The sequence below is a fragment of the Mirounga angustirostris genome, unplaced genomic scaffold, assembly GCF_029215605.1.
Source record: "Mirounga angustirostris isolate CCGP_5_RB_7025 unplaced genomic scaffold, mMirAng1.0.hap1 SCAF_11, whole genome shotgun sequence".
Lineage (NCBI taxonomy): Eukaryota > Metazoa > Chordata > Mammalia > Carnivora > Phocidae > Mirounga > Mirounga angustirostris.
In genome coordinates this window covers 6,837,071-6,861,618 of record NW_026991719.1, presented here as the reverse complement: position 1 = coordinate 6,861,618, position 24,548 = coordinate 6,837,071, and the positions used below count along the sequence as shown (strand labels likewise).

At 51.2% G+C, this 24,548-nt stretch overlaps 1 protein-coding gene across 5 annotated transcripts in view; it reads right to left on the bottom strand.

Annotated features, from left to right (window-relative positions):
• Nucleotides 1-24,548, bottom strand: part of SHROOM2 (shroom family member 2) — a 149,835-nt gene that overhangs the window by 4,530 nt on the left and 120,757 nt on the right. For 4 of the 5 annotated variants that reach the window (XM_064573708.1, XM_064573706.1, XM_064573709.1 and 1 more), the window contains 4 exons: nucleotides 16,020-16,700; nucleotides 9,799-10,323; nucleotides 8,256-8,427; nucleotides 1,153-1,425 (listed from right to left, as the gene is read on the bottom strand). In XM_064573708.1, coding sequence (XP_064429778.1) covers nucleotides 1,153-1,425; nucleotides 8,256-8,427; nucleotides 9,799-10,323; nucleotides 16,020-16,700 — 1,651 coding nt within the window. The remainder of the gene's footprint in view (nucleotides 1-1,152; nucleotides 1,426-8,255; nucleotides 8,428-9,798; nucleotides 10,324-16,019; nucleotides 16,701-24,548) is intronic. The other variant, XM_064573707.1, reaches the window with a different exon arrangement.

Here is a 24,548-nt window from a genome sequence, read left to right as displayed (position 1 = left end):
ATGGGCTGAGCTGCAAAGACCATACTCCTTTTTCCCTTAAATCAATACTTGAGAATATGCCAGTTACATATAAATAAATCTCTCTTTCCTGTTCATGTTATTTTCCTCTTTTCAGATACACCTGGCAAAGATGGGGAAAACAGCCATATGGAATCTGAACATCACCCAAGGGTCCCAGTTATTTCTTAAATGCTTATATAGTATGTTCAAATGGTAGTTCCTTAGCTAAGCACAGAACTACATCAGTCTGAAAGGCACACCCTAGAAGATTTATGTGGCCGACGCCACTCTCACGTGGAGTAAGGGAGAGGGGTGCCTCTTCTGCTCCCCGTTCGGAGAAGCTAAGGAGTCTTATTAATAATAAAGATGACAGTTTGATGGCCTACTCACTGAATCAAACTCAACGTTCTGCTGATATCTGACCCAGGAAGGAAAGCCAATGAGGTAGATATTACTTCCCGTTTTTGCACGTGAAAAACCGAAACGTAAACCCACTGAGAGACATGTTCCAAGCTGCACACCTCAAGAAAGGGAGAAAAGGGGGACAGCTGGGTGGCTCAGTCGTTAGGCATCTGCCTTTGGCTCAGGTCATGATTCCAGGGTCCTGGGATCGAGCCCCGAATCGGGCTCTCTGCTCCGCGGGAAGCCTGCTTCTCCCTCTGCCTGAGCTCCCCCTGCTTGTGCTCTCTCTCTCTCTGATAAATAAATAAAATCTTAAAAAAAAAGAAAGGGAGAAAAGGCAGACAAGTCCTTCGGCTCCTTCCAGACTGCCGTGTGCACCCCTGTTAAAAGCAGCAAGAACACTGAATTCCACGATCACTGAGTGCTTGTAATCTGTCAGAGTAGCCGAGCGCCACTTCCACGTAGTCAAGTGAAAAAGACGATTTCTGAGGAAGACACCGTTACTAGTAAGGATCACTGGGAACAGATGAAGAGATGTCACAAGGAACCCCCAGGTCTTCCCAAACATCACGGCAGCCCTGCCATCCAATGACAACGGTGCTCAAGGCCCCGTGCGCCCCAGCAGCACCTGTTTGTGTCCATTCCATGAAAAGAGATGGAGAGCTCTGGACGGGCTGCCTAGGAGCTGTGCGAGGCTTCACGGTGTGAACTCACAACACCCCGCGCACGACCTTCCCACGCTGTACCTACCCGGTCACCAGGAGAAGTACTGTCGTCCAAATTATTGAGGGCATTTTCCACGCGGGCCAGGCGGCCGGACAGCGACAGCAGAAGGTTCACCACTTTGTCCAGGTCCCCAATGAACATCCGGAACTTGTCAAACTCATTGGGTTTGCAGACATCTTTGGCAATGGCCTCCACCTCATCCCCAAGTGCACTGTTGGCCTGGATGTCCTCCAGCAGGCTCTCCCGGGCCTCCCGAAGCACCTGCAGCTTGCGACTGATGCTCTCGATGAGCTCCTGCTGTGGGGACACAGGGTGGCGTGCAAACACTCATTAGGGTGGCCCCACCCCGGCCCGTCTAGCCACTGCGGCAGACCCTGTGGTCTCACCTAAGGGACCTGCGTGGAATTCAGCTGAACTGGGTAAGACTTTACTTTGCATCAAACAGTAGAGGACTTATAAGATCAGGGGAAGGATAACTCCTGGTGACATCACTGGCATTTAATTGAGAAATAAAACAAAACACCCTGTTCTCATCCTGTTAGTATCCTAGAAGACAGTGCCGGAGTTGGCCCTCCGGGGCTACTCACAGTATAACCTCATTTCACACTTTTCCTCTGCCAGGAATCTCAGGGCCCACGTGACAGTTTGTGCTTCATACTTTGGAACTTCCCAATTTATTTATTTTTTTAAGATTTTATTTATTTATTTGAGAGAGAGGGAGAGAGAGACACAGACTCCTCACTGAGCAGGGAGCCCGAAGTGGGACTTGATCCCAGGACCCCGGGATCATGACCTGAGCTGAAGGCAGACGCTTAACTGACTGAGCCACCCAGGTGCCCCTGGAATTTTCCCATTTAAAGACTCACATGTACAAAAGCTACTGAGTCTCATGCCCGGTACTGAATTCCATGATTAAAAAGTATGTTCTACGTAGAGCAAGCAGTAAAAGTTAAAACAAATAAAGGGCTGTCAGTAAAATTAAAAGTCCTTTAGAGAAACCTGACTTGAATATGACCAAAGTGCAAACAAGTTACTCATTTTTTTTTAATATGGCAAAATCTACAGAAGACAACTGATCATTTTACCGATTTTTTTTTAAAGATTTATTTATTTATTTGAGAGAGCGAGAAAGTACATGAGAGGGGGGAGCGTTAGAGGGAGAAGCAGGCTCCTCGCCGAGCAGGGAGCCCGATGTGGGACTTGATCCAGGGACTCCAGGATCACGAGCTGAGCCGAAGGCAGTCGCTCAACCAACTGAGCCACCCAGGCGCCCCATTTTACCGATTTTTAAGTGTACTGCTCTGTGGCATTAAGTATGTCCACGTGGTTGTGCAACCATCACCACCAGAACTTTGTCATGTTCCCCAACTGAAGCTCTATTCAATACGAACTCCCCACTCTCCTCTCCCACCGGCCCTTTAAATGATTAGTTTTTAAAGGGCAAACATAAAAACTAAAACATATATTGGGGCACCTGGGTGGCTCAGATGGTTAATTGTCTGCCTTCGGCTCAGGTCATGATCCTGGGGTCCTGGGATCGAGCCCCACGTCAGGCTCCTGGCTCAGCAGGGAGCCTGCTTCTCCCTCTCCCTCTGCCTCTCCCCCTGCTCATGCTCTCTCTCTCTGTGCATCTCTGTGCCTCAAATGAATAAATAAAATCTTTTAAAAAAAAAAAAAACTAAAACATATACATCGGCCGCCCACCTAAAGTGATGCGGCGCCACATGGTCTGACATGAGTGGCAAAGATATCCACCTCCTGTTACATATGGGAAGAATTACAGGGATGGCTCTCAGGGAGAACCACGGGTGAGCCCTGCCCAGGAAAAACCACTGGCTGACGATCACAGACATCTCTCTGCCATTAGGTCCACCCAGAGTAGAACCAGTGGGTTTTTCGCGCCTACCCGGTGAGTTCCGAAGAGCCAACGTGATGCCAGCACTCCGCTGGGCCAGCCCCCGAAAGAGACTGAAAACCGACAGCACGCAGGTGCACTGACCCGAATGAAGATGGTATCATTTGCACACTCAAGTCCAATCGGGACTTTTAGCTCACTCTGCTGTAACAAGCAACGCTATATAAAGCGGACCTATGGAAGCCACCCATGCCGCTGTCCCTTGTCCCAGGGCAGTTTACAAACTCCGACCCCAGAGGGAGCCTGCAGAGCCTGCGGGAGAGAAGGCACATGCCCGGAGGGAGCAAGGTCTCCTGACGCTCTCCAGGACCATGTCCACAGCTCCATGGGGAACAGAAACCCCCACCTCGAGGACTGATGTGAAACTGAATGAAATCCCTGCACGTGGCCGCAGCCCAGCAGCCCCCAGTGGGTGCCCCGTACTCAGCAGAGGTCAGCAATACTGGGAGTGAGCGGCGAGAAGCTGCCCTGATTGAACACTCAACGGTCAGGTCCAGACCGCCTGTCCCGATAACTATTTAGGTGGGAAAAGTCCAACCGCGGCGGGAAAGACGCTGAACCACGAGCATAGCACGGCATGCTTTGTAGGAGCTGATCACGTGGTAGCTCTGTCTCAGGACGAGGCACTGACGGAGAATCTCCATCTAGCATTTATGGGTCCACACAAATACATAAAAATAAGCCCGCAGATCCGAAAGCCATGGCCTTTCCTCAGGGCTGCTCAGGAAGTTAAGGCATTTTCTTCCCTCAGTCAGTTAAAACCGTGCGTGTCTACCATTTCGTTGATGTTTTCTCTGAGTGTGGGAGTCTGAGTGTGCTCACGCTTGCGCATCTGTGTCCCTACCTGTCTGGCGAGAAGCTTTAAATCAACTTTGAATCCCACAGCTAAGATGGCTTTTTTGCACATATTCGTTACTTGAGGGAGAAACAGAAAACAGAGTATAGGGATGGAGAACTTTCCAAATTCTTGCCCGAAGCCAATCCTAACTTGAATGAATACCTCAAGCAATTTAGAGGATTGTGGATGTATGAGGCCTGGCCATTATTCTTCAGCAATTATCATAACGAAGATTTCATGCCAATGCATGAAAACGTGCCTTCAAACCTGCAGTATCAGCTGAGCTACTTGAAACTGGGCGTTCTGGAAGGAGCCCAAATTCCTAGGTCCTGCATGAGTTTTTATTAGAAAGACCCTCCCCTTCTTCCTTAAAGGGCCATTATAAGCAGCACAGACACTGACTGGATTCAAAGATCTTGGGATGAGGCCTGGCCCCGGCAGCACAGGAAATAATCACTCTCAGCCCCAGCCTGGGTGCAGAGGGCCTCACGCGCCACATCAGATGAGCCTCACGCAAGCCCATCTGCTTCCATTTCGCAGCCCGTGGCATTCGGGGAGGCCTGGGCCGAGAGCGACTGGTGGCAGAGACCAGCCCCCAGGGCTCTCAGCAGGTGCAACGCTGCTTCTTACCTCTGTTCAGATGGCCCCAGACACCTAACTTTTGTCCCACTCCATGGGGAAATGAGGTCTTTCCTCTCTGGGCCTGGCGCCCACCTCTTGGGTCCAGGGAGAAACCGTAACCCTGAGATTCTAGACGTTGACCAATGAGTGTGTTTGGTTCTCCTGAAGAACCTCGTAACTCCACCAGGGCGCTTTCTGAGCAGGGTCTGCCTGAGCCACCCCAGGTACAAAAACGTATTCATCAGTCTTCCCAGCATAATGCTTCCAACCAGACACCAGAATGCTCTCACTGCTTGCCTGCACGGGGCCTTCCGTTCTCTCTTGCCTGTGTCCTTAGTCTTCTAAAACTCGGGCTCACCCGCTGCGGCACTTGGCTCTGTGAGCACACAGGGATGCTGTGACCATGACAGCTGAGGCCCCTCGGGGAATGTCCGGCACACAGCGGACTCGGGGTCACGGCCCGCCTGCACCTCCTCCTTTCCCCTGTGCACACGTCCCACAACCACATGACACAGTATACTTGTGTGTCCTGGAAGGAAGGCTGCAAACACGGCAGCAATCGCCTTTGTCAAACCAAGCCAAAAAGCGGGATTCCCGAGTCACTAACACGGCACGGAACTGTGATTTCTAGCACTTGCCATCTACGGGGTAATCGCTCGACAGGTGCATGTTGAGCGAAATATGTCGGTCCACTTAAGAGTTTAGTCACGGGGGGGTGGGCGGGGCGGGCACACTGTCAGGAGGCAAGTTCACAGGGATTCACCTCTCTCTCTTTTAAAAATATTTTTTATTTATTTATTTGAGAGACAGAGAGCATCAGCAGGAGGAGGGGCAAAGGGAGAGGGAGAAGCAGGCTCCCCACTGAGCAGGGAGCCCGATGCGGGGCTCGATCCCAGGACCCTGAGATCATGACCTGAGCCGAAGGCAGACGCCCAGTCGACTGAGCCACCCAAGTACCCCAGGGACTCATCTGAATCCCAAAGCAGCCATCTGAGGGGAGGCGGTGCCCCAGCACCTTGTGCCTCCCAAAAGCAAAACGAGAAAGTGCCACAGAGATGAAGGGAGGCCCTCAAATTCATCATAGCACGAGGAACAAGGGCACATCGTAAAGCGCACGGTCATCTACATCTACGGCCAGGACTGAATTAGAACTGTGCAAAGTGTACATTTTTTTTCTAGTTTTATGAGAGGAACTAAAAACATTTTTGATTCTTTATTTAAAAAACAACAACATCAACCACAACGGAAAATGCAATCCTAAACCAGGACCAAAATGCTTATCTTCCATTTCCTTCAATTCCTTGAACCAGAAAGCTACTGTTTCCCAAACTGAAAGTAATTTTCTTTTGTGCATGGGTCACGATATTTCTTCTATTATATCTGAAATCAACCCATGGTATTTTTTAAACCACTAACGATATAAGCAGACTTCCAGCAAAATCTTTTGCAAAGATTTTTGTTAAAAAAAAAAAAAGTGTTTTTTATGGAAGTCCTTTTCCAAAGTGCTGAGCATATGGAAAACATTAACAAAATGCTGGTTCCCTCCTTTCCTTTTCCTACTACTAGACAGGCTCAAGCCTTTGGAATAAACAGTACATGGTCCCCTCTGAGACAGACTTTCTTTGGCAAGTCCCTCATCCCTTTAATGCTATTTTTTTATTTTTATTTTTTTAAAGATTTTATTTATTTATTTGAGAGAGAGAGAATGAGAGAGAGCAAGCACATGAGAGGGGGGAGGGTCAGAGGGAGAAGCAGACCCCCTGCCGAGCAGGGAGCCCGATGCGGGACTCGATCCAGGGACTCCAGGATCATGACCCGAGCTGAAGGCAGCCGCCTAATCGACTGAGCCACCCAGGCGCCCTATTTTTTTTAATTTTTAATTTAATTTATTTAAATTTAAATTTTTATTTTATTTAATGCCATTTTATGTATTTTTAAGTTTTCCTAGAAAAACAGGTAATCCCCTAGACGGCACAGGTCTGGCATGCTGACATCGATACTGAGAGCAGTAATTCTGTCCCTAGCACAACCTCCGGGCGCTCACTAGTCCCTGACCTCATTCCGACTTCATCGCCAATCCTCCATTCCTCGTCCACACAGCTCCCGCCACTGGCCCCTGCTGCTTCTCCAACATGTTGTGAGGCTCCCACCTGAGGACCTTAGCACTGGCAGGCCCCTCTCCCTGCAGGGCACCCAGACACCCACACGGCTTACCCTTCACACACCACCCTGCTCACGTTCAGTCATCACCTCATCCGGGCCCGCTATCATCACATCCCTTTGTTTCGCTCCATTCCTTCATCGTGTTTTAATTCTCTAACCCTGCAAGGTACTACGCTGAGGGTTGGCAAACTCCTTCCGTAAAGGGCCAGACAGCGAAGACCTTCGACTCTACAGGGCCGCACGGTCAGGGGCGACCACTCAAGTCTGCTGCTGAGGTGTAAAAGTCACCAGGGCGCACAGATGAACGGATCAGTGTGGCTGTGTTTCCATAAAATGTCTTTTATCAAAGCAGGTGGTGGGCCACGGATGGTCCGCAGGCTGTAGCGAGCTGACCATGTATTGTATACGTGTTTTTGTGTTGGCTGAATGTAAGCTCCCACTCAGGGAAGGCAGGGAGAACATGTGAGTTGCTAGAGGTCATACAATTAAGTCCCTAGAATTTACTGTTATTTATCTTTTAAAAGATTTTATTTATTTGAGAGAGAGAGAGCAAGTGAGCACGAGTGTGCGCCCTAGTCCCTAGATTTTAAATGGGATAGAAGGGACATATCATATGAACTTTTTGAAGGAGAATGGTACCCATTTAATATGACCTTGGATCTTACTATACAAAGATGGTAAAGAGGGGCGCCTGGGTGGCTCAGACGGTCAAGTGTCTGCCTTCAGCTCAGGTCACGATCACAGGGTCAGGGGATCGAGTCCTGCATCGGGCTCCCTGCTCAGCGGGAAATCTGCTTCTCTCTCTGCCCCTCCTCCCTCTCCAGCTCTAAGTAAATAAATAAGATCTTAGGGGCGCCTGGGTGGCTCAGTTGGTGAAGCGTCTGCCTTCGGCTCAAGTCATGGTCCCAGGATCCTGGGTTCGAGTCCCGCATCGGGCTCCCTGCTCAGCGGGAAATCTGCTTCTCTCTCTGCCCCTCCTCCCTCTCCAGCTCTAAGTAAATAAATAAGATCTTAGGGGCGCCTGGGTGGCTCAGTTGGTGAAGCGTCTGCCTTCGGCTCAAGTCATGGTCCCAGGATCCTGGGTTCGAGTCCTGCATCGGGCTCCCTGCTCAGCGGGAAATCTGCTTCTCTCTCTGCCCCTCCTCCCTCTCCAGCTCTAAGTAAATAAATAAGATCTTAGGGGCGCCTGGGTGGCTCAGTTGGTGAAGCGTCTGCCTTCGGCTCAAGTCATGGTCCCAGGATCCTGGGTTCGAGTCCCGCATCGGGCTCCCTGCTCAGCGGGGAGTCTCCTTCTCCCTGTCCCACTCCTCCTGCTTGTGTTCCCTCACTTGCTCACTCTCTCTCACTCAAAATAAATGAAATCTTAAAAAAAAAAAAAATCTTAAAAAAAAAAAAAAAGACGGTAAGGAGACCGTGAGGGAAAAGGCCCAATTGTGGAACAACTTGGTCACGAAGGGCTCACTCCTGCTTCCCCAAATGTCACTGTCCTGCAGAAAAGCTGAACACAAACGCCCCGGACACGTGGCACAGGGCCCACGCTGCCCCTTGCCTGCCTCCGAGCATGCCGTCATTGACGACGGGCTCTCCTACCTTCTTCACCGACAGGTCGTGGTCCAAGTCACTCCCCGAGTCGTCCTCTGGGTTCTGCTGCTGCTGCAGGTCCTTCATCTTAATCAGCAGCTCTGCCTTGGGGGCCGACGTGCTGTAGTAGGTCGAGTTGGTGGCGAGGGACATGGCCACGGGCACGGCCGGCTCCTCTCTCCTGGGGAACAAGGTCAGAACTTGAACCGGCCGTGACTCCGTGCCCAGACGCCTCCTTCCAGCCCACGGCCTGCTCTGTGACAAGCAAACGGTGGTGCCAACACCAGGACAACAGCCAGGGGCAAGAGGCAGCCAAAGGGGGCAGGGGAGTAGGTGACAGTGTTAGATCTAAAAAATGCGTCGCCAAATGGATACTCCTCAAGTCTACGTAAATACGGTTTTTTAAAAAGGGGAAAAGGTCGGGCGCCTGGGTGGCTCAGTCGGTTAAGCGACTGCCTTCGGCTCAGGTCATGATCCTGGAGTCCCGGGATCGAGTCCCGCCCTCATCAAGCTCCCTGCTCGGCAGGGGGTCTGCTTCTCCCTCTGACCCTCCCCCCTCTCATGTGCTTGCTCTCTCTCATTCTCTCTGTCTCAAATAAATAAATAAAATCTTTAAAAAAAATTAAAAAAAAAAAAAAGGGGAAAAGGTCAAGTAAGCAGGGATGTCTAAAAATCTCCCCCTGGGAGGGAACGGAGTACAGGGAGAGCTTTCGCCGGGAGCCTAAGGTCCACAAGGAGTACGTGCACACAGCTACCTGTAAGGGAGGCCTCAAGGCCCCAGATGCAACCTGCACCTTTCTACCTGCCGCCATGTCCGCGCCCCCTGGCTCGGGCCCGCCTCACCCCCGCTGCCCTTCTGTGCTGCATTTTGCTGGTGCTCCCACCTACTGTCCGCGAAGGGTGCTTACGGAGACAGCGGACACCGCCAGGACAGATGCGACCACACAGGCCCGGGCAGGCAGCCCGCGAACGAGACAGGCCGCAAAGCACAGTCTAGCTACCCATGGCAACGCACCCACTCACTGTGCTCCATCACCAGGAGCACAGAGCCTCCTTCGTAAGCACGGACGGACATCCGGGGCCTTCTCCGCTATGGGGGCCTCCTGGGCTCGGTAGGCTGTCGAAAGCCTCCCCGGCCTCCACCCACAGGATGCCGGCAGCACCTCCCAGGTGTGACAACTAAACACGTTCTGGACATTGCCAACTGTCCCCTGGGGGGAGACACTGTCCCAGCTGAGAAAGGAGCCTGTGGGCATCACCCTGAACCACATGGGCCTCAAGATAAGAATGCGCAGGAACTGTGGTATTTTCACATCTTTCCAGGCCCCCAAGGTGGCATCTGCAGGAACGGGCCTCAGTGGCTCTTTTGGGAGGGTCACAAAACAGCCAACATGGGCTGCAAGCACTGGGCAGTGCTTATGAAAATGTGCCCCCGAGAAGCCATCGTGAAAACAGATCCATGGACCAGCCCCTTGCCCCCTGAAGCCTGAGAGCTGCGGAGAGGGCAGAAGCACGCTCGGCCAGCTGCAGAACGGAAGGCAGCCTTACTCACTTCTCCTCCGTGCTTCTCGGAGACGGGACTTTGGGGAGCAGCTTCCGGCGCTGCTGAGCTTCTTCCAGCAGGTGCTCGTCTTTGGGGAAGATGCCCTCCATGAGGTCCATGGTGGTTCTGATCTTCACACTGGGGTCCAGGATATCGGCCAGGGACCTGTCCTTGCCCACAATCTCCCGGGCCAGCTCTTCCGACTTCAGGTCTTCGGCTGTCCTCTCCTTGGCCTTCACGTAGCTGAGGCCGGGAGGAGAGGCCCCGCCGTCCTTGGTGCCGGGCGCTGGGGCACTGGGGCGCTGGGGCTCAGGCTCGGCACCCTGGCGGGAGTACAGGCAGAAGCGCGAGTAGGACTGCTCGGACGTGCTGAGCGTCTTGATCTGGTCTTTCTCCAGCCCGCTGGGCAGTGCGGGCAGCTCGGCGGTGCGGGTCAGGCCCTGGCGGCTCTCCTTCTCAGGCTGGCTCTCCGAGTGCACGATCTTGATGGGCACCATCTTCACCGTGGTGTTGTTGTCCATCACCCGCTCAATTCTGGAAAGACAAGAGCCGTGTGCTGAAAACACCAAGTGAGCCGCCGTACGGACTGCTACCCGGGACAGAAAGCGGCCGGTCCCTCGCCTGCCCTGACGGCTGGGGGACGTGCGGCCACTGCAGTGGAGGGAGAACCTCTATGATCCCACGACCCAGGACGGGGAATGGAGGTGGAGGAGGCCCCGCTTCCTGACCTTGAGCATCTGGGCACCTTCAATTTTCAAAGTCACCCACAAAGCTACAGACGCCTGAGGCTGGATCCCCGGGCTTACTGAGAGGTGGATGGTTGAGCACTTGTTTTCATGCCGGTCATCATGCACACGTTCACAAGCCTGCGTGGTTCTGGGGCCGCGGGAGGACTTCCCTACAGAGCGGCTATGTTTTGAGTGGACACTGAGCACCACGCATCCGCTGGCCCCAATCTGAAGCTTCCTCACGTGCTGTGTGCACCGGCCGTCACCCTCCACCTGCCTTCCACCACTTCAAGCCACCCTTCACACGGCTTCTCAAACCAGCCACACAAGGATCTGGCAGCAAACACAGGGCACACTGCTTCTGCATTAGTTTAAGTGACTCACTGAGGACACACTTTTCCTTAAAAAAAAAAAAAAAGACGGGGTTGGCACCTGGGTGGCTCAGTCAGTTAAGCGCTTGACTCTTGATCTCAGCTCAGGTCTTGATCTCAGGGTTATGAGTTCAAGTCCCACATTGGGCTTGCTTTAAAAGGTGTGTGAGTTTGCTTTAAAAAAGGCGGGGGGGCACCTGGGTGGCTCAGTTGGTTGAGTGTCTGACTCTTGATTCGGCTCAGGTCATGATCTCAGGGTCGTGATACTGAGCCTCACGTGGGGCTCTGCGCTGGGTATGGAGCCTGCTTAAGATTTTCTCTCTCTCTCTCCCTCCCCTGCCCCTCCCTGTCCCCCGCTCGCACATGCTCTCTAAAAAAAAAAAAAAACCACAAAAAACAAACAAACAAAAACAAAAAGAAAAGAAAAAAATTAATAAAGAAGGTTTCGCAGTGAAAGGAGCGGGGGAGGACCCACACGGAAGAGAGACAACATGGAACTGGTCGGTGTGATGGGGCTTCATGCAGGATACCCTAAATGCCACTTGGTGCCCTCAGCTACACCTTGCCGGACCACACCCAGGGACCCTGTGGGACCAGGGCCACCGGGACAAAACTGTTTCAAGTTATTTTTTAAAGGACATATTGGAGAAAGAGAGCCATCTGCTGGTGCCCACAAGGGAAGGAAAAAACAAGTCAAAATCATGAAGCCAAAGTCCCACACCTGTTTCTAACTTAGTGGGCTAAGATCACTTCTACAACGTGACCCTAATGGACCGAATTTTGTGCAGCACAAGGAATGCTCCAGTGCTCTAAATTAAATGCTTTTCTTTGCCTCGTATCTGGCAGCGGGGAACACAGTATGTTTTCTTCCCTGTTCACTGCACTGCACAGGCTAAAATAATTTTGTATTCTCTTCTCTCCTCCAGTAGAAATCATTAGATGTTTTATCTAGGTATTCATGTACAGTCCTCGCCTAATGCCTTCTTTGTGAATAAATTTTAAAAGGCCAGCGTTGTAGAAAATACCATTTACATGTGCTAAACTCCAGAAGGAAACTTTTGGTATCTTATCTAAGCAAAGACAGAGAGACAAGAACCCCTCTTCATTCCTTTCATTCCACACTTAGAAACCTGGACCACCTATTACCAAATTTTATTTATGTATGTATGTATGTATGTATTTATTTAATCACCATACATTACATCATCAGTTTTTGATGTAGTGCTCCATGATTCATTGTTTGCATATAACACCCAGTGCTCCATGCAATACGTACCCTCTTTTTTTTTTTTTTTTAAGATTTTATTTATTTATTTGACAGAGAGAGACACAGTGAGAGAGGGAACACAGGCAGGGGGAGTGGGAGAGGGAGAAGCAGGCTTCCCGCTGAGCAGGGAGCCCGATGTGGGGCTCGATCCCAGGACCCTGGGATCATGACCCGAGCCGAAGGCAGACGCTTAACAGCTGAGCCACCCAGGTGCCCCAATACGTGCCCTTTTTAATACCCATCACCAGGCTAACCCATCCCCCCACCCTGAATTTTTTTTTTTTAAAGTCAGCTCTATGCCCAATGTGGGGCTTGAACTCACAACCCTGAGATCAAGAGTCCCATGCTCTCCTGACTGAGCCAGCCAGGCGCCGCCCTCGTACTGACTTCTAAGTCCACCTCTATTTATCTTCTCCGACTTGTGGCGAAACTGGATTTCCAGGGCAGGAGGACACGAAAAAAGAACACAATGAGAACACGTTCTTCACACGCTGACCTACACTTTCCAGCAAAGCATCTCTTCCTGATCTTTTCTAAGCATACATGGTCTCTCCTCTCAAAAACTGTCCAGACTTCCACATTTAAAAAAGTCTGATGAACTTTTACTTCAAAGCCAGGACAAAACACAACGGATCAGACCTTACCGCAACCAGAGCTCATCAATTCTGAACCAACAGGCAAGAGCAGAGGGACGGAGAAGGTGGGGTGCCCCGAGCCCCGCTCCCAACAGCAAGCGCTCCACGCAGCTCTGCTCGCACCCACTGCCGAGGGAGCCCGTCAGCCGCACGCCGCGCCAGCTCGCGGCGACTCCAGGACCCCCTCGGGAGCCTCTCAAACGCACAGGCTCGAGGTGACAGGGCTAATGCTGTGCCCGTGGCCGTGAGGGAGCCGTCCCGGCACTCTATGCTCGGACACTCCCAAATGGGAACAGGCTCTCGGGAAAACGCTCCTGAGAACGCTTCTAGGCGTGATCAAATCCCTGTCACCGGCCACGGCCAAAGATGCTGCCGGTCAGCGTCTCCATTTTGTAGTTTCAACAAGAAGCCCGGAGAGAACTTTTCAAGATTTGAAAGTAAGCTACCTAGTTTCAGGACAAGAGTTGATGCATTTTGGGGGGCGGGGGGGGAACATGAATGCCCATTCAGAAATTCCCCAGAGGGAAGGAATGCTGCACCCTGCTGGTCTCGGCAGCTCGGCGCCTGGCCCACGGGAACTGCTCAGCAGGTGCGCGAGTGTGGGAGCCTGCCCTGACCCCCCACCCCCGGCGGGCACCCCGGCAGGCGGCCGGCACACGCACACTCGTGATCGAGGGGTAACTGGAAGGAGGGAGACACCAGACATGGAGGGAGAGGAGGGGAGCAGCTCAAGCTCCAGAACTCCAGAAGTCCGCAGAGGGCAGGGCAAGAACAGTATCTCTGAGCCGAGCTCAAGTGACAGGCAGCGTGGGAAGCCCTGCCCCAGGCACGCTTTCCTCGCGGACCCATCGGTCGCTGACTGTGGACACCGAGCAGAGCCAGGACCCCTGGGCCCTGGCTTCTCCTTTGTCTCGTCGGTCACTGGGATTCCACGCTTTCACACCAGGACTGATTGACAGCACACACCGTGGGGAACGGTAATTCAGTCCCTTATGAGCGACTTCCTTGGTAGCAACTTTCGGAAGCGGCATGGCCACCCTTGGCGCCCCCTCCCCCGCCCCCGCCCCGTGCTTCCCGAGAAGAGCAGAGAGGACGTATTTGGGGATGGGTCCGGACGCCGACCAGAGTTCAGCTCTTTGTGAGTACTTGTACAGCAAGGGACATACTGCAAAGCCAACCCTTTCTGGCCCCAAGGACATGGCGGATGAGAAAACTCAACACTGTGGGTCCCCAAAGACCCCCCGCCCTCCCCCCACCCCCCGCCAGGATCTTCTACAGTATCGTCACGGCTTACTGAAATGCCTCTCTAGCTCACAGGAAAGACAGAATGCGAAAATCAACACTTGCTTCAGGCAAGGAAAAATGAAAGCCACTGCCTGCTTCTAGGGCGAACACGGGTCAGGAGCACCGTGGGGCACGTGGCGGTGTTTGTCCGAGGGGCCCATGCTGCTCGCCCTAGCTCCGCAGGACGCAGGATGGAGGGGCTGAGGCTGGCTTGCTTGCCACAGTGTCACATACCTGCCCCACCACAGACAGCCTCTCCTTCCTCTCACGACTTGCAGTGTCACCTGCCACGGCAAGGACATTTCAGTGATACCCACATCGTAAACGACATAAAGCACAGCTGTGGCCCCCGGGGCAGCTGTGGGTTCAATGCCACACTTGGACACGCAAGATGATACCAGGAATGTCCTCCCTGCGGAGATATTTTGAAGTTCAAAAAAAAAAAAAAAGAATAGCTTGAGACTCTAGAACAGGAAGGTCCAACAGACCTTTCTGGGAACGATGGAAACAAGCAGTATCAGTGCCCCCAGCTGCACGCTGTTCCGAATGATGTGCGGGATTTATATTTCTCACTAACGGATGTTCCCATGGCCCCATGTGACTGTTGGCGGCCGTGTGGGACAATTGGGGACATGCCAGGCCAGAGCGTTCCTGGCTGCGGGGCGGACCTGGGGACCGCAGGATGTGGCACAGCATCCCTTACCTCTGCCCGCGAGATGCCAGGAGCAACGCTCCCTCTTCAGTTGTGACACCCCAAACCTCTCCAGACACAGCCAGATGTCCCCCGGGGGCAAAATGGCCCTTCCCCAGCTTGAGAACCACTGGTCTAGAGAACAAGATGAAAATTCTCCACTTCTGGGGCGCCTGGGTGGCTCAGTCGTTAAGCGTCTGCCTTTGGCTCAGGTCATGATCCCGGGGACCTGGGATCAAGCCCCGCATCGGGCTCCCTGCTCAGCGGGAGGCCTGCTTCTCCCTCTCCCACTCCCCCTGCTTGTGTTCCCTCTCTGGCTGTCTCTCTCTATCAAATAAATAAACAAAATCTTAAAAAAAAGAAAAGAAAATTCTCCACTCTTCCAGTTCTCAGTTCTTCAAAGGCCCTCAGACAGGAGGGAAAAAGGAAACAGTCGGTGCTCCTGTCAGTCCCCTGCCCGACCACACTTATCAACGTCTCAATGGGCATGACAGACAATCCCGTGCCTGAAATTGTAACAACAGCACCATGCACTAGAATAGATGTTTCCTCTGCTTTAACAAAAAGTGTATACCAGCCTGGCTTTTCACCTAAGACACAGAAAAACAGTGTGGAGGGCTGTTGGTTCAGCGGCCAACTCTTGGGTTTCAGCTCAGGTCATGATCTCAGGGTCCTGGGGATCAAGCCCCACATTGGGCTCCATGCTCAGTGGGGAGTCTGCTTGAGACTCTCTCTCTCTGCCTCTCCCTTTGCCCCTCCCTACCCCGTGCTTGCTTGCACTCTCTCTCTCAAATAAAGAAAATCTTCAAAAAGAAAAAGAAAAAACAGCATGGAAATACTGGATATTATGAAAAACACCATTTTCTCCTGAAGGTCTCCTGCTTAGTTTAAACCGGATTCTGATTACAAACAGGTGCTTAGGGAACACACAGCGCTGATGGGCACATGCCTGTGGGTGATGCATATATCAACGCTGGCCTTGGGTGAAAGGGACAGGGGATGGCCCCCCACCTCTATCACATCCCCCTTGCTCCTGTGGAACAGGACAGCCCCCCAACCAAGTTCAAAATCCAACTGACCGCTGGAGCTGTGGATTCTCCCTCATGGAGTCAGTCCCCAGAGGCAACTTAAAATCCAATGTGTGTAGCTGAAGCAAGGTACCCGGTGTCCACCACCCAGGAAAGATGCACCACAAACCTCCTACAGGAGCTCAGGAAAGGGGAAGCGCACAGGGCCACTGTCCCAGAATAGTACCTTGCAGAATTCTCCTCCTGGATCAGCAGGGGAGGTTTGTCTGTCAGCTTCTGGGGAGCGAACTGAGGAGAAGGGGAGCGAGAGGTCTCCATGGCGGACGTCTGCAGGGGCCGGAACTTGGAAGGGAGCAGGGCCTCACGCTTAGGGCAGCCTGTGTGCTCATCTACATGCCGCTTGCCGTGCTCGCCAGAGGCCCTCACACCGTCTTTGGGCTGCGCACTGCTCAGTTTCTCCACCAAGGCACAGGGGCTGTGGGACAGGGACAGGCGGTCCACACACGCCTCCAGGGCCTCCGGGGACTGGGGGGAAAGGGGCCTGCTGGGGGCACCTAGGTGAGCAGCCCCAGGTGTGCCACCGGCCAGGCCCTTGAGTTGCCTGGGTTCCCGTTTGGGTGGTGGTGGCCTCTGTGGGGCCGGCTTCTTGGGGAGCGGTGCAGTGTTCACGGGCCTTGGGTCCTGCCCCTGAGTGTGCAGGGCCGAGGGGGCGCTCGGCACGTGTGGTCCTGGGCCGAGCGTTTCCTCTGGGTATCTGTAATCTCGAGGTAGGGTCCCCGCTCGGCTGCGGGCCTCCTGGGGCACCTCTGGAGCTTCCCAGGCGGGAGGTGGCTTAGAGAGCTGGGACGGCTTCTGAGAGTCCTGCTGTGCTGTCGTAAAGGCTTCTGGACCCTGGGCATCTGCTTGTCTAGAGGGAGAAAGTATAAAAATGAGCAAGTGATTCCAAGTAACATCTTCTCTCCAGATGGGACTAGAACCCAGATCTGGATAACCTTCTTAGATCATTTTAAGGAATTAAATTCATATACAAAGTTTTCCCACACCTGTCTCCACTGCAATTTGTAATGCAAGAGACAAAATCCAAACACGTGCTGGACGACATCAGGCTGGATGTTGGCACACCACGTCACAGGATGGGAAGTATTAAAAACACATGCACACGTATCAGATGCACACACACACATACATGCACACACAAGTTGCATTCTGGGGCAAAAAAATTCACACAAACATTTTTAAAAACAATGTTGATGAAAATTCTCATACGGCTATATTCAGAAATACTTATTTTGTGTTGCAACAGTATTTTTATGTGGCTTACTTTGGGAAATTGCCATATGCAAAGGGATAGAACTTTCTAACATGAGCCACAAATCCATTTATTAATAAGACCTTTAAAATCAGTCAGGTATTATTAAAAATGAGAAAAACAGACTTTTGGGAACTGTAAGTGGTTCACTGGTCTTTCCATCCTGTGATCCGTTTCCAGTTCTATCTTTACTTTCTAGGCACATATGCATGTGTTTAATATGTACAGACACACACACACTCCCCCACGGAAAGGTCCCCCCCTCCGAAAAAACACTCCCACGGGCAGGCTTCACGTGTGTGGTTATCTGTGCTGTAGCCAACGCTCATGGGCTAACAACGATCAAACTTGCAACAAAGCAAGGGGCCATCACGCCTTTGCCAACACATGGTTTCTTCTGACCTGAGTCATAGAACGAGCCTCTGATGGAATCTTCCATTCAGGGAAGAGCAGTTTTTGCATTGAGGAGACAACCGTGTTGTTAAAGGAAACTCTTAAGAAGGGCAGCAACGGGAGAAGCAGCAGACAGAGCACCAGCAACCCAGAAGAGACGTAACCTACTAAGTAACAAGCAGATAAGGCTTTCCTCCTGACACCCAGGGCAGGAGCCTCATTCCAGCACCCGCCTTGTGACCTAGGAGTGAGCCAGCCTCCTGAGACAGGATGCCTCGCCTGAGTGTTACAGATGTCCCAACCTGCACCCCCCCAACCCCCAGGCTGCTGTCCTGTAAGTCCAGTGCGCCCTGCGCATGTCCCTCTGACCATGTCCTCGGGAGAACAGGCCCCTCCAGGTTCAGCAGATGCTCAAGAGCAGAGCCCAGACCATGCCCAATTCCCTCCCCTTCCCCACGGTCAGCCAGCTGGGGCCAGCCTCCCACCCTGCGCTGTGGAGAGCACAGCCAGACGTAGCCGGACCCTGCCCCACCTAGAAGCTAGAAGCTCTCCATATCTGGAAGAGGACACAGGAGCTCAAGTCCTAGCGGGGCCCAGAGAAAGGGCAGTCTTGTTGTCTGCTGGCAAGACGCTGAACACACCGCCTAGGCTTAGAAGACACATGGTGGCAAAACAGCCAAGCACAAGAGCTTAAAATATTAACCCGGTTCCAGGAAGTTAGATATTTCAGAAAAAAATACGTTATCAGGTACACACTAAAAGAAACTAGAAGTTTTCAAAATAACTTGAACATAGCAACGGATGTTCAGAGATCAGAGTCAAGCAGCTGTTTGGTTACCGATCGCATTTAAACTCTGTCGAGCTGAGAACGCAGTTTGCGACTCGTAACTCACAGCTCAGGTGCCTTGCCGCGACAGGTAGGTTTGACCTGCTTCGGGGGAATGAATGCCCTTACGTCCCCGTCCGTTTCACCCACTGTGCCTCTTAAGCTCATAAAACCTAATTCACGACAATTTACAAACGCCTCCCCAGTATTTCATTTCAAAGAGCTGAGCCACGTTTGCAGGTTTTCTCCTCTCCTGTGAACATGCTTGAAATACAGCACCCACAGACCTGCAGGAAAGCACCTGGTGCCGCTTACTTAACTAAATATCCACCACCTAACAGACACTCACAATTCAATTAGCTACAATGTCTCGCTTAAATCTAAGTGCTTTTGGCCATCCGGATTCACATTTCATACCTTTTTTTTTTATTTTTAAGATTTTATTTATTTATTTGACAGAGAGACAGCGAGAGCAGGAACACAAGCAGGGGGAGTGGGAGAGGGAGAAGCAGGCTTCCCGCCGAGCAGGGAACCCGATGCGGGACTCGATCCCAGGACCCTGGGACCATGACCTGAGCCGAAGGCAGACGCTTAACGACTGAGCCACCCAGGCGCCCTCACATTTCATACTTTAACGAAAAAGGAGCTCTATTTGCAGAGTGCATTAGACAGGATGTGCGGAGATCTGCCCAGAAACACAAGAGAAGTCACAGATGTGAAATAAGGACTCGGAGCAAAAGATGGGCTGCACAGAGTCTGCCCAAGGGCCACGTCCCGGCTTCTGTCAGGCACAAAGTACTTCCTGTCTTCCTGGTGGGGCATCCTTTGCAGGACTGTTCCCCAGGGGAGGCATGCATGCTGCATGGTCTCTCCTGGTCCTAGCAATGCGCTGCACCCCAACACCGCACTGCAGTTAGACTTACGTTAGCACAGCAATTTCAGCGCCAACCTTGTCCCCACCCCCTTATTTTTTCTTTACTCCTCCACGCCACCAAACTTACAAAGTCAAAGGTATAAAACCACTAATGGGTTTTTCTTACTCCAGTTAGGAATTCAGGAAATCAGGGTCACAAGAAGAAGGACCACAAGTGGGAACCTGGGGCTCTGGTAGGGTCGTGTTCCGATCTGTTTCTAATAGGTTTCCAGTGACTGCTGAGTAGAGAACGTGTGTGTATGTGTGTGCATCTGCATGTGTGTCTGCTGCGGACGTGTTAGACGCATCTCTGTCGGTCTCTGTGTAATAATGTATGTATATCCCCGCGCTCCGCTTTTTTGAATCTTCAAGTACAAAGTCAATGGTGATAGTAAGATCCACAGATAAAGAAAATAAGGATGTCTTAGGGATTTGCCAGCAAAAGCATCGAAGCATCTGCTCCTAGGTACACACGGGAGCGGCGGGTCAAGCTGTACAAGGGAACACTGAAAAGGCAGCTGCATTCTAGAGTCCGAGCAACTGATATGCAGCTTAGGTTGCTCACTGTCCCGAAGAACATGCTAATGACATGTTACCACGGGGAACGCTGCTCCTGCAGGTCCAGGAGGAGGGAGGCCTGGCAGGCTCTATGCACTGGAGACTCCCCGAGCCCCGTGACCTGCTCCGGGGCTGGACCCCGCACCACGCCGTTCTTCCTCATGGGCCTGGCCGCTGCGGGGGCAATGGGAGGAGAAAGATCTGCAACAGGGCAGCGAAGCCAAACGGAACGAATCTGAAGAGGAAAATCCCCAGGAAAGGCCACGGTGAATGCCGCTCAGCGGCCCAAACACCCTGTGATAGGGCAGAAAGGACTAAAGGGCCAAAAGGAAAAAGAATATATATATATACACACACACATACACATACAGACACACACACAGCAAATGCTCTGGAAACCCCATGCACACTGCTCGAATTCACATCGACATTTTTGATCTGGGTGTGGAGATGGCCAGGCCCACGTCTAAATGCGGTTTCCGTATCTGAGAGGTGGCAGCTTTATTTCCAGATCCCATCTGTTCATGATGAGCCCTGGGACAGCACTGGAATTCTCTCTCTGGGTCACAGTTCTCTGCTCCCCCTTACACAGGGCCCTCGGTTCCTGGTCGCCCCCAGCACGGGCCTGGTTTCACTCTCCAGTGACTCGTGGTTCAATCTCCACTCTCCTCACTGGGCTTGTACACACCAGGTGGCTGGGCACGCAAGGGACACTCACGCCTGAGTACAGGTCTCCTGAAGGAATCCCTGGTGTCTCCGTTGATCTTCCTGTCTCCCAGGGAAATCCCAACAGACTCACATCACCTTGGGGAAGAACAGGCAGAAAGCTCTTCTGTCTACACACCACGGAAGCCAAGTGACGTGGGAAAAGGAGATGATGGGCAAGGCATGGGAACGCCAGAGAGGTAATCAACCAGTCAACTGACCAATTCACTAAGGAACAGACAGAAACACTCTAGAAACATTTCAAGCAGCATGAACACCCAGCAATAATGGCCCCGCCCACTCTTTCCTGGGAGATGCCAGATGACCACAGGACTTCGCAGACGGTGAGCCCCCCTGCAGGTAAGGAGGCTGTCTGGTTGTCTTATCCCAGTGTCCAAGCATGCAAATAACATCTACCAAACGAATGGAGAGATACACTGGTGAGGATGGAGAGAGCAGTTTCCCTAAGTCCTGTTCCAACGCTGTGTCTTTTTTTTTTTCCCCTTTTAAGTGCCTTCTTTTTTTTTTAAATTTTTTTATTGTTATCCAACACTGTGTCTTTTTTTTTTTTTTGAGAGAGAGCACATGAGAGGGGGGAGGGTCAGAGGGAGAAGCGGACTCCCTGCCGAGCAGGGAGCCCGATGCGGGACTCGATTCCGGGACTCCAGGATCATGACCTGAGCCGAAGGCAGTCGCTTAACCAACTGAGCCACCCAGGCGCCCCAACGCTGTATCTTATAGAATCACCTTGTGGGAGGATACGAGCCCTGAAATCATTTTCAATTCAGTCCTTTCTTTATTGCAATGTCTTCACTAAAGTTTTTCTCTCTCTGCCAACCCCAAATAGGCTCTCTTTTCTGTGATTCTAATGTGGGGAAAGCAATTACTTTAGGAAATCAGATGAATGTTATTTCTTCATTGTCCTAACAGATGGATAAAAAGATTTGCTTCCTTTGGGTTTTATTTTTGCTTGTAGGAACTTGGATGGTAACAAGAATGAAGTGAAATTAGAGAGACTGATACGTCATTTGTAGTTAAGTGGAGGAGAACAGATTAATAGAGAGATTCCAAAACCAAATGCACAAGCACAGATTTCAGGAAGGGCTAGTGTTCAATCACAGAAAACTCCTACATTTAGAGATCATAATCCGTGATGGCCCTGCAAGTATCCAACTCTGTTTTCAGAACACGTGTTTTGAATCTATTCCAGGCCTCTTTTGTTTTTACGGCTAGAGACTGTCATTCCTGGTTCCAAGATGTGACATTTGGGGAAAAAAACAAAACAAAAAAAATTTTTTTTTAAACAGAATGAGGCAAATTCCCTCTGCCAATCAAACCTCCAGGCCAGTTAGAATCAGAAGCACAGACAAATGGAATAAAAATGACATTTGCATGTGATCTGTTAGCTGAGTTTTCTCCTGGCATTCTCTGTTTTTGGCTTTCCTAAAAATATGTTTTGTGCAAAGTTCAAAGTGTGGGCAAGCCTGATACCAACTGCGATTTTTTTTTTTTTTAGAAGTGGCCGAACTGATGAAATCAGGATTTCAGGGGCGAGTGGGAATGGCCAATGCCGTTGCTCAGCCACTGGCCACAGACTGCACTCAGCCTGCTCTGCAAGTCTGACCTGTGACTCACCAGGACGCCACTAGTCTTCCAAGCTGCAGGACACAAGAGTGTCCTCAGGGATGCCACCGGTCACCCCACGGCCCCAGTGGAGACCTGCCATCTCTTCTGATGGGTGTTCAGGTGCTCTGGTTTGGCCGCACGTGCAGCCAGCCAGGATCCCCCCCTCTCAGCACAGGTCAACCAACGTCGGACCAGAATATAACGGAAGCGGACATGAAATGCAAACCACAGGAGACACAGGGAAAAGAAAAGTTCCCTCTGCCTTCTGACCCCCTGGACAGCTCTTTCCACAGGGCATGGGAAGCTGTTACCAATTTGAAGCTGATCTAAATGAAAAGGAAAATGTCATAAATATTCGAGGCTTTATGCTCCTCCCAGGCGTGAGGTTATGCTTTCCAAATTTATTTCCGGGGTTTGTAAAAGCACTATAATGCTGCAGATACACACAGCCTCTTCAGACTCTGTCCTTACCCCAACGCCTCACTTCCCTCCCGCCCAGAATAACCCCTGCCCTGATGGACGAGAGCAGAGCAATGTTTTTGTCTGATGTTTTGGTTTTATAGCTTTTTTAAGGCAGACCATTTCCACCAAATATAGGAGGGCACATCCAGTCAACCCCCAGCATGCACTCCTTAGGGTCAACCACTTTGCACTCCTGGTCCATCTTGTTTCCGTAACCCACGCCTCCAATTCTCCACAGCATTCTGAAGGAGTGTAGGGGATGACTTCAGACATACAAATCTAAGCTCTCCTCAACCATATCCCATCAGAAGCCAGGCCTGGCAGAGGTAGGGGCTGATGAGGACACGCATGCCTGCAAATCCGTATCTGAGCGAAAGCCTTCTAGCAATCTCAATTTTCTGCCAGTGCGGAGAATCTGTGCTCTATGGGACCTTCCCCTCCCCAATTCCATATCTCCATTTTTCTAACCACTTGATCTGAGTATTAAACGCTACTCCTGAAACTAATCCTTGGCTTGGCATGTCCCTCCAAAACTAGATTATTATCATCTGAAAAACGGTGACATTAAGTGCCCCTGGCTACCAACCTTGGAGGGATCAATCCTTGATCCTTAATCCTCCAGCCAGAAAGGCTTCTCAAACCCTGGGCCCAGGGGATCTGGCTCTTGGGCTGTAGTTTGCCAAACCCTGGTCTAGAAGGCAAGGCAGTATTAATTCCTTAAAAATTCAAGCTCATTTTGAAAAGTACTATGAAGAATGTATGAGGAGAATGCCAAAGGGGAGAAGAGCTCTTTACACGAAGAGCAGGGTCTGCTGAGTTCTTCTAAAGCTATGATTTTATAACTTTTATGGCCATTTTTTAGTTATTAGTAGGAGCCACGGTCTCTTGTGACCAACCTCACGTGAACCAGAGTGGAGTGCCACAAACTCGCTGGAAATCGTCAGAAGCAGTTAGAAGGAAAAGATCAGATCAGATTTTATGATGGCAGACATTTCATTCAGCTCAATAATAGTTTTGGGAACATCTCTGACGCCTAAGTTTTAATTGGGTGTGACGTGTTGTTAATAAGGACTTAAATGCTACAAGCATTAGGGTACAAGTAATGAGCAATAAATGATTTTGGGTTCACCTAAATTCTTGCCCCCTACATCTACACGCTTTTCTTGTGAGCCACTTAAGTTTTTAAAACCACGCGTTTGAATTCCTAGAATCTAGCTATGGATCTGGGAGGCCTTCAGGTTACAAAACATTTTTACAACTCTTTTCTTCTCCACACCCCACCCCAATTTTACCAAGGTATTGTTTAAACACTGTAAAATTCAAGCGACCTCCGGTCGGGGTAAACGTGCAGAGTTGTGCGTTCACCACCACAATCAAGTCTAAATACAATTGCACAGACACAACTCGGCATTTCCCTCTTGCTTTCAGGCAGTCATTGTAGCCCGGCTTGAAAGCCCTGTAAGTTACTCTGGGTTCTTATCTGGAAGGAGAACCTACTTCAGGCAGACGCAGATTAAAATTCCTTAGAACTACAAACCAACCCCCACTGAAATGACAGGGAAATGCCCCATTTCAACAAATTTGAGGGGGACTCTAATCACAACTTTCACAAATTAAATTTTCTGAAAGCAAAGCCATCTTGCAGCGACTTTTCCAGGCTGTTAAATAAAGTATTCCGTGTGACAGATCCCCCGTGATGGGCATTTCCAATCTTCTTCTCTCCTCCACTGACTGCATTTTACAAACATGCACACATTTTCGTCATAATTAGCATGGAAAGTAGATAGCTGGATCCTCTCCCCTGGAAACTTCCAGCCCCTCCTCCCACCACCACCAAATCAAGGCCAGAGTGCTTGATTTTGTAGGCTCCCCCTCTCATCCTTCCCAAGCCACCTGCCACTCCTCAGGGACCCCCGTTCCGGCAACATACGTTTTGGCCAGGGGCCCTCCTCTGCCACCCATG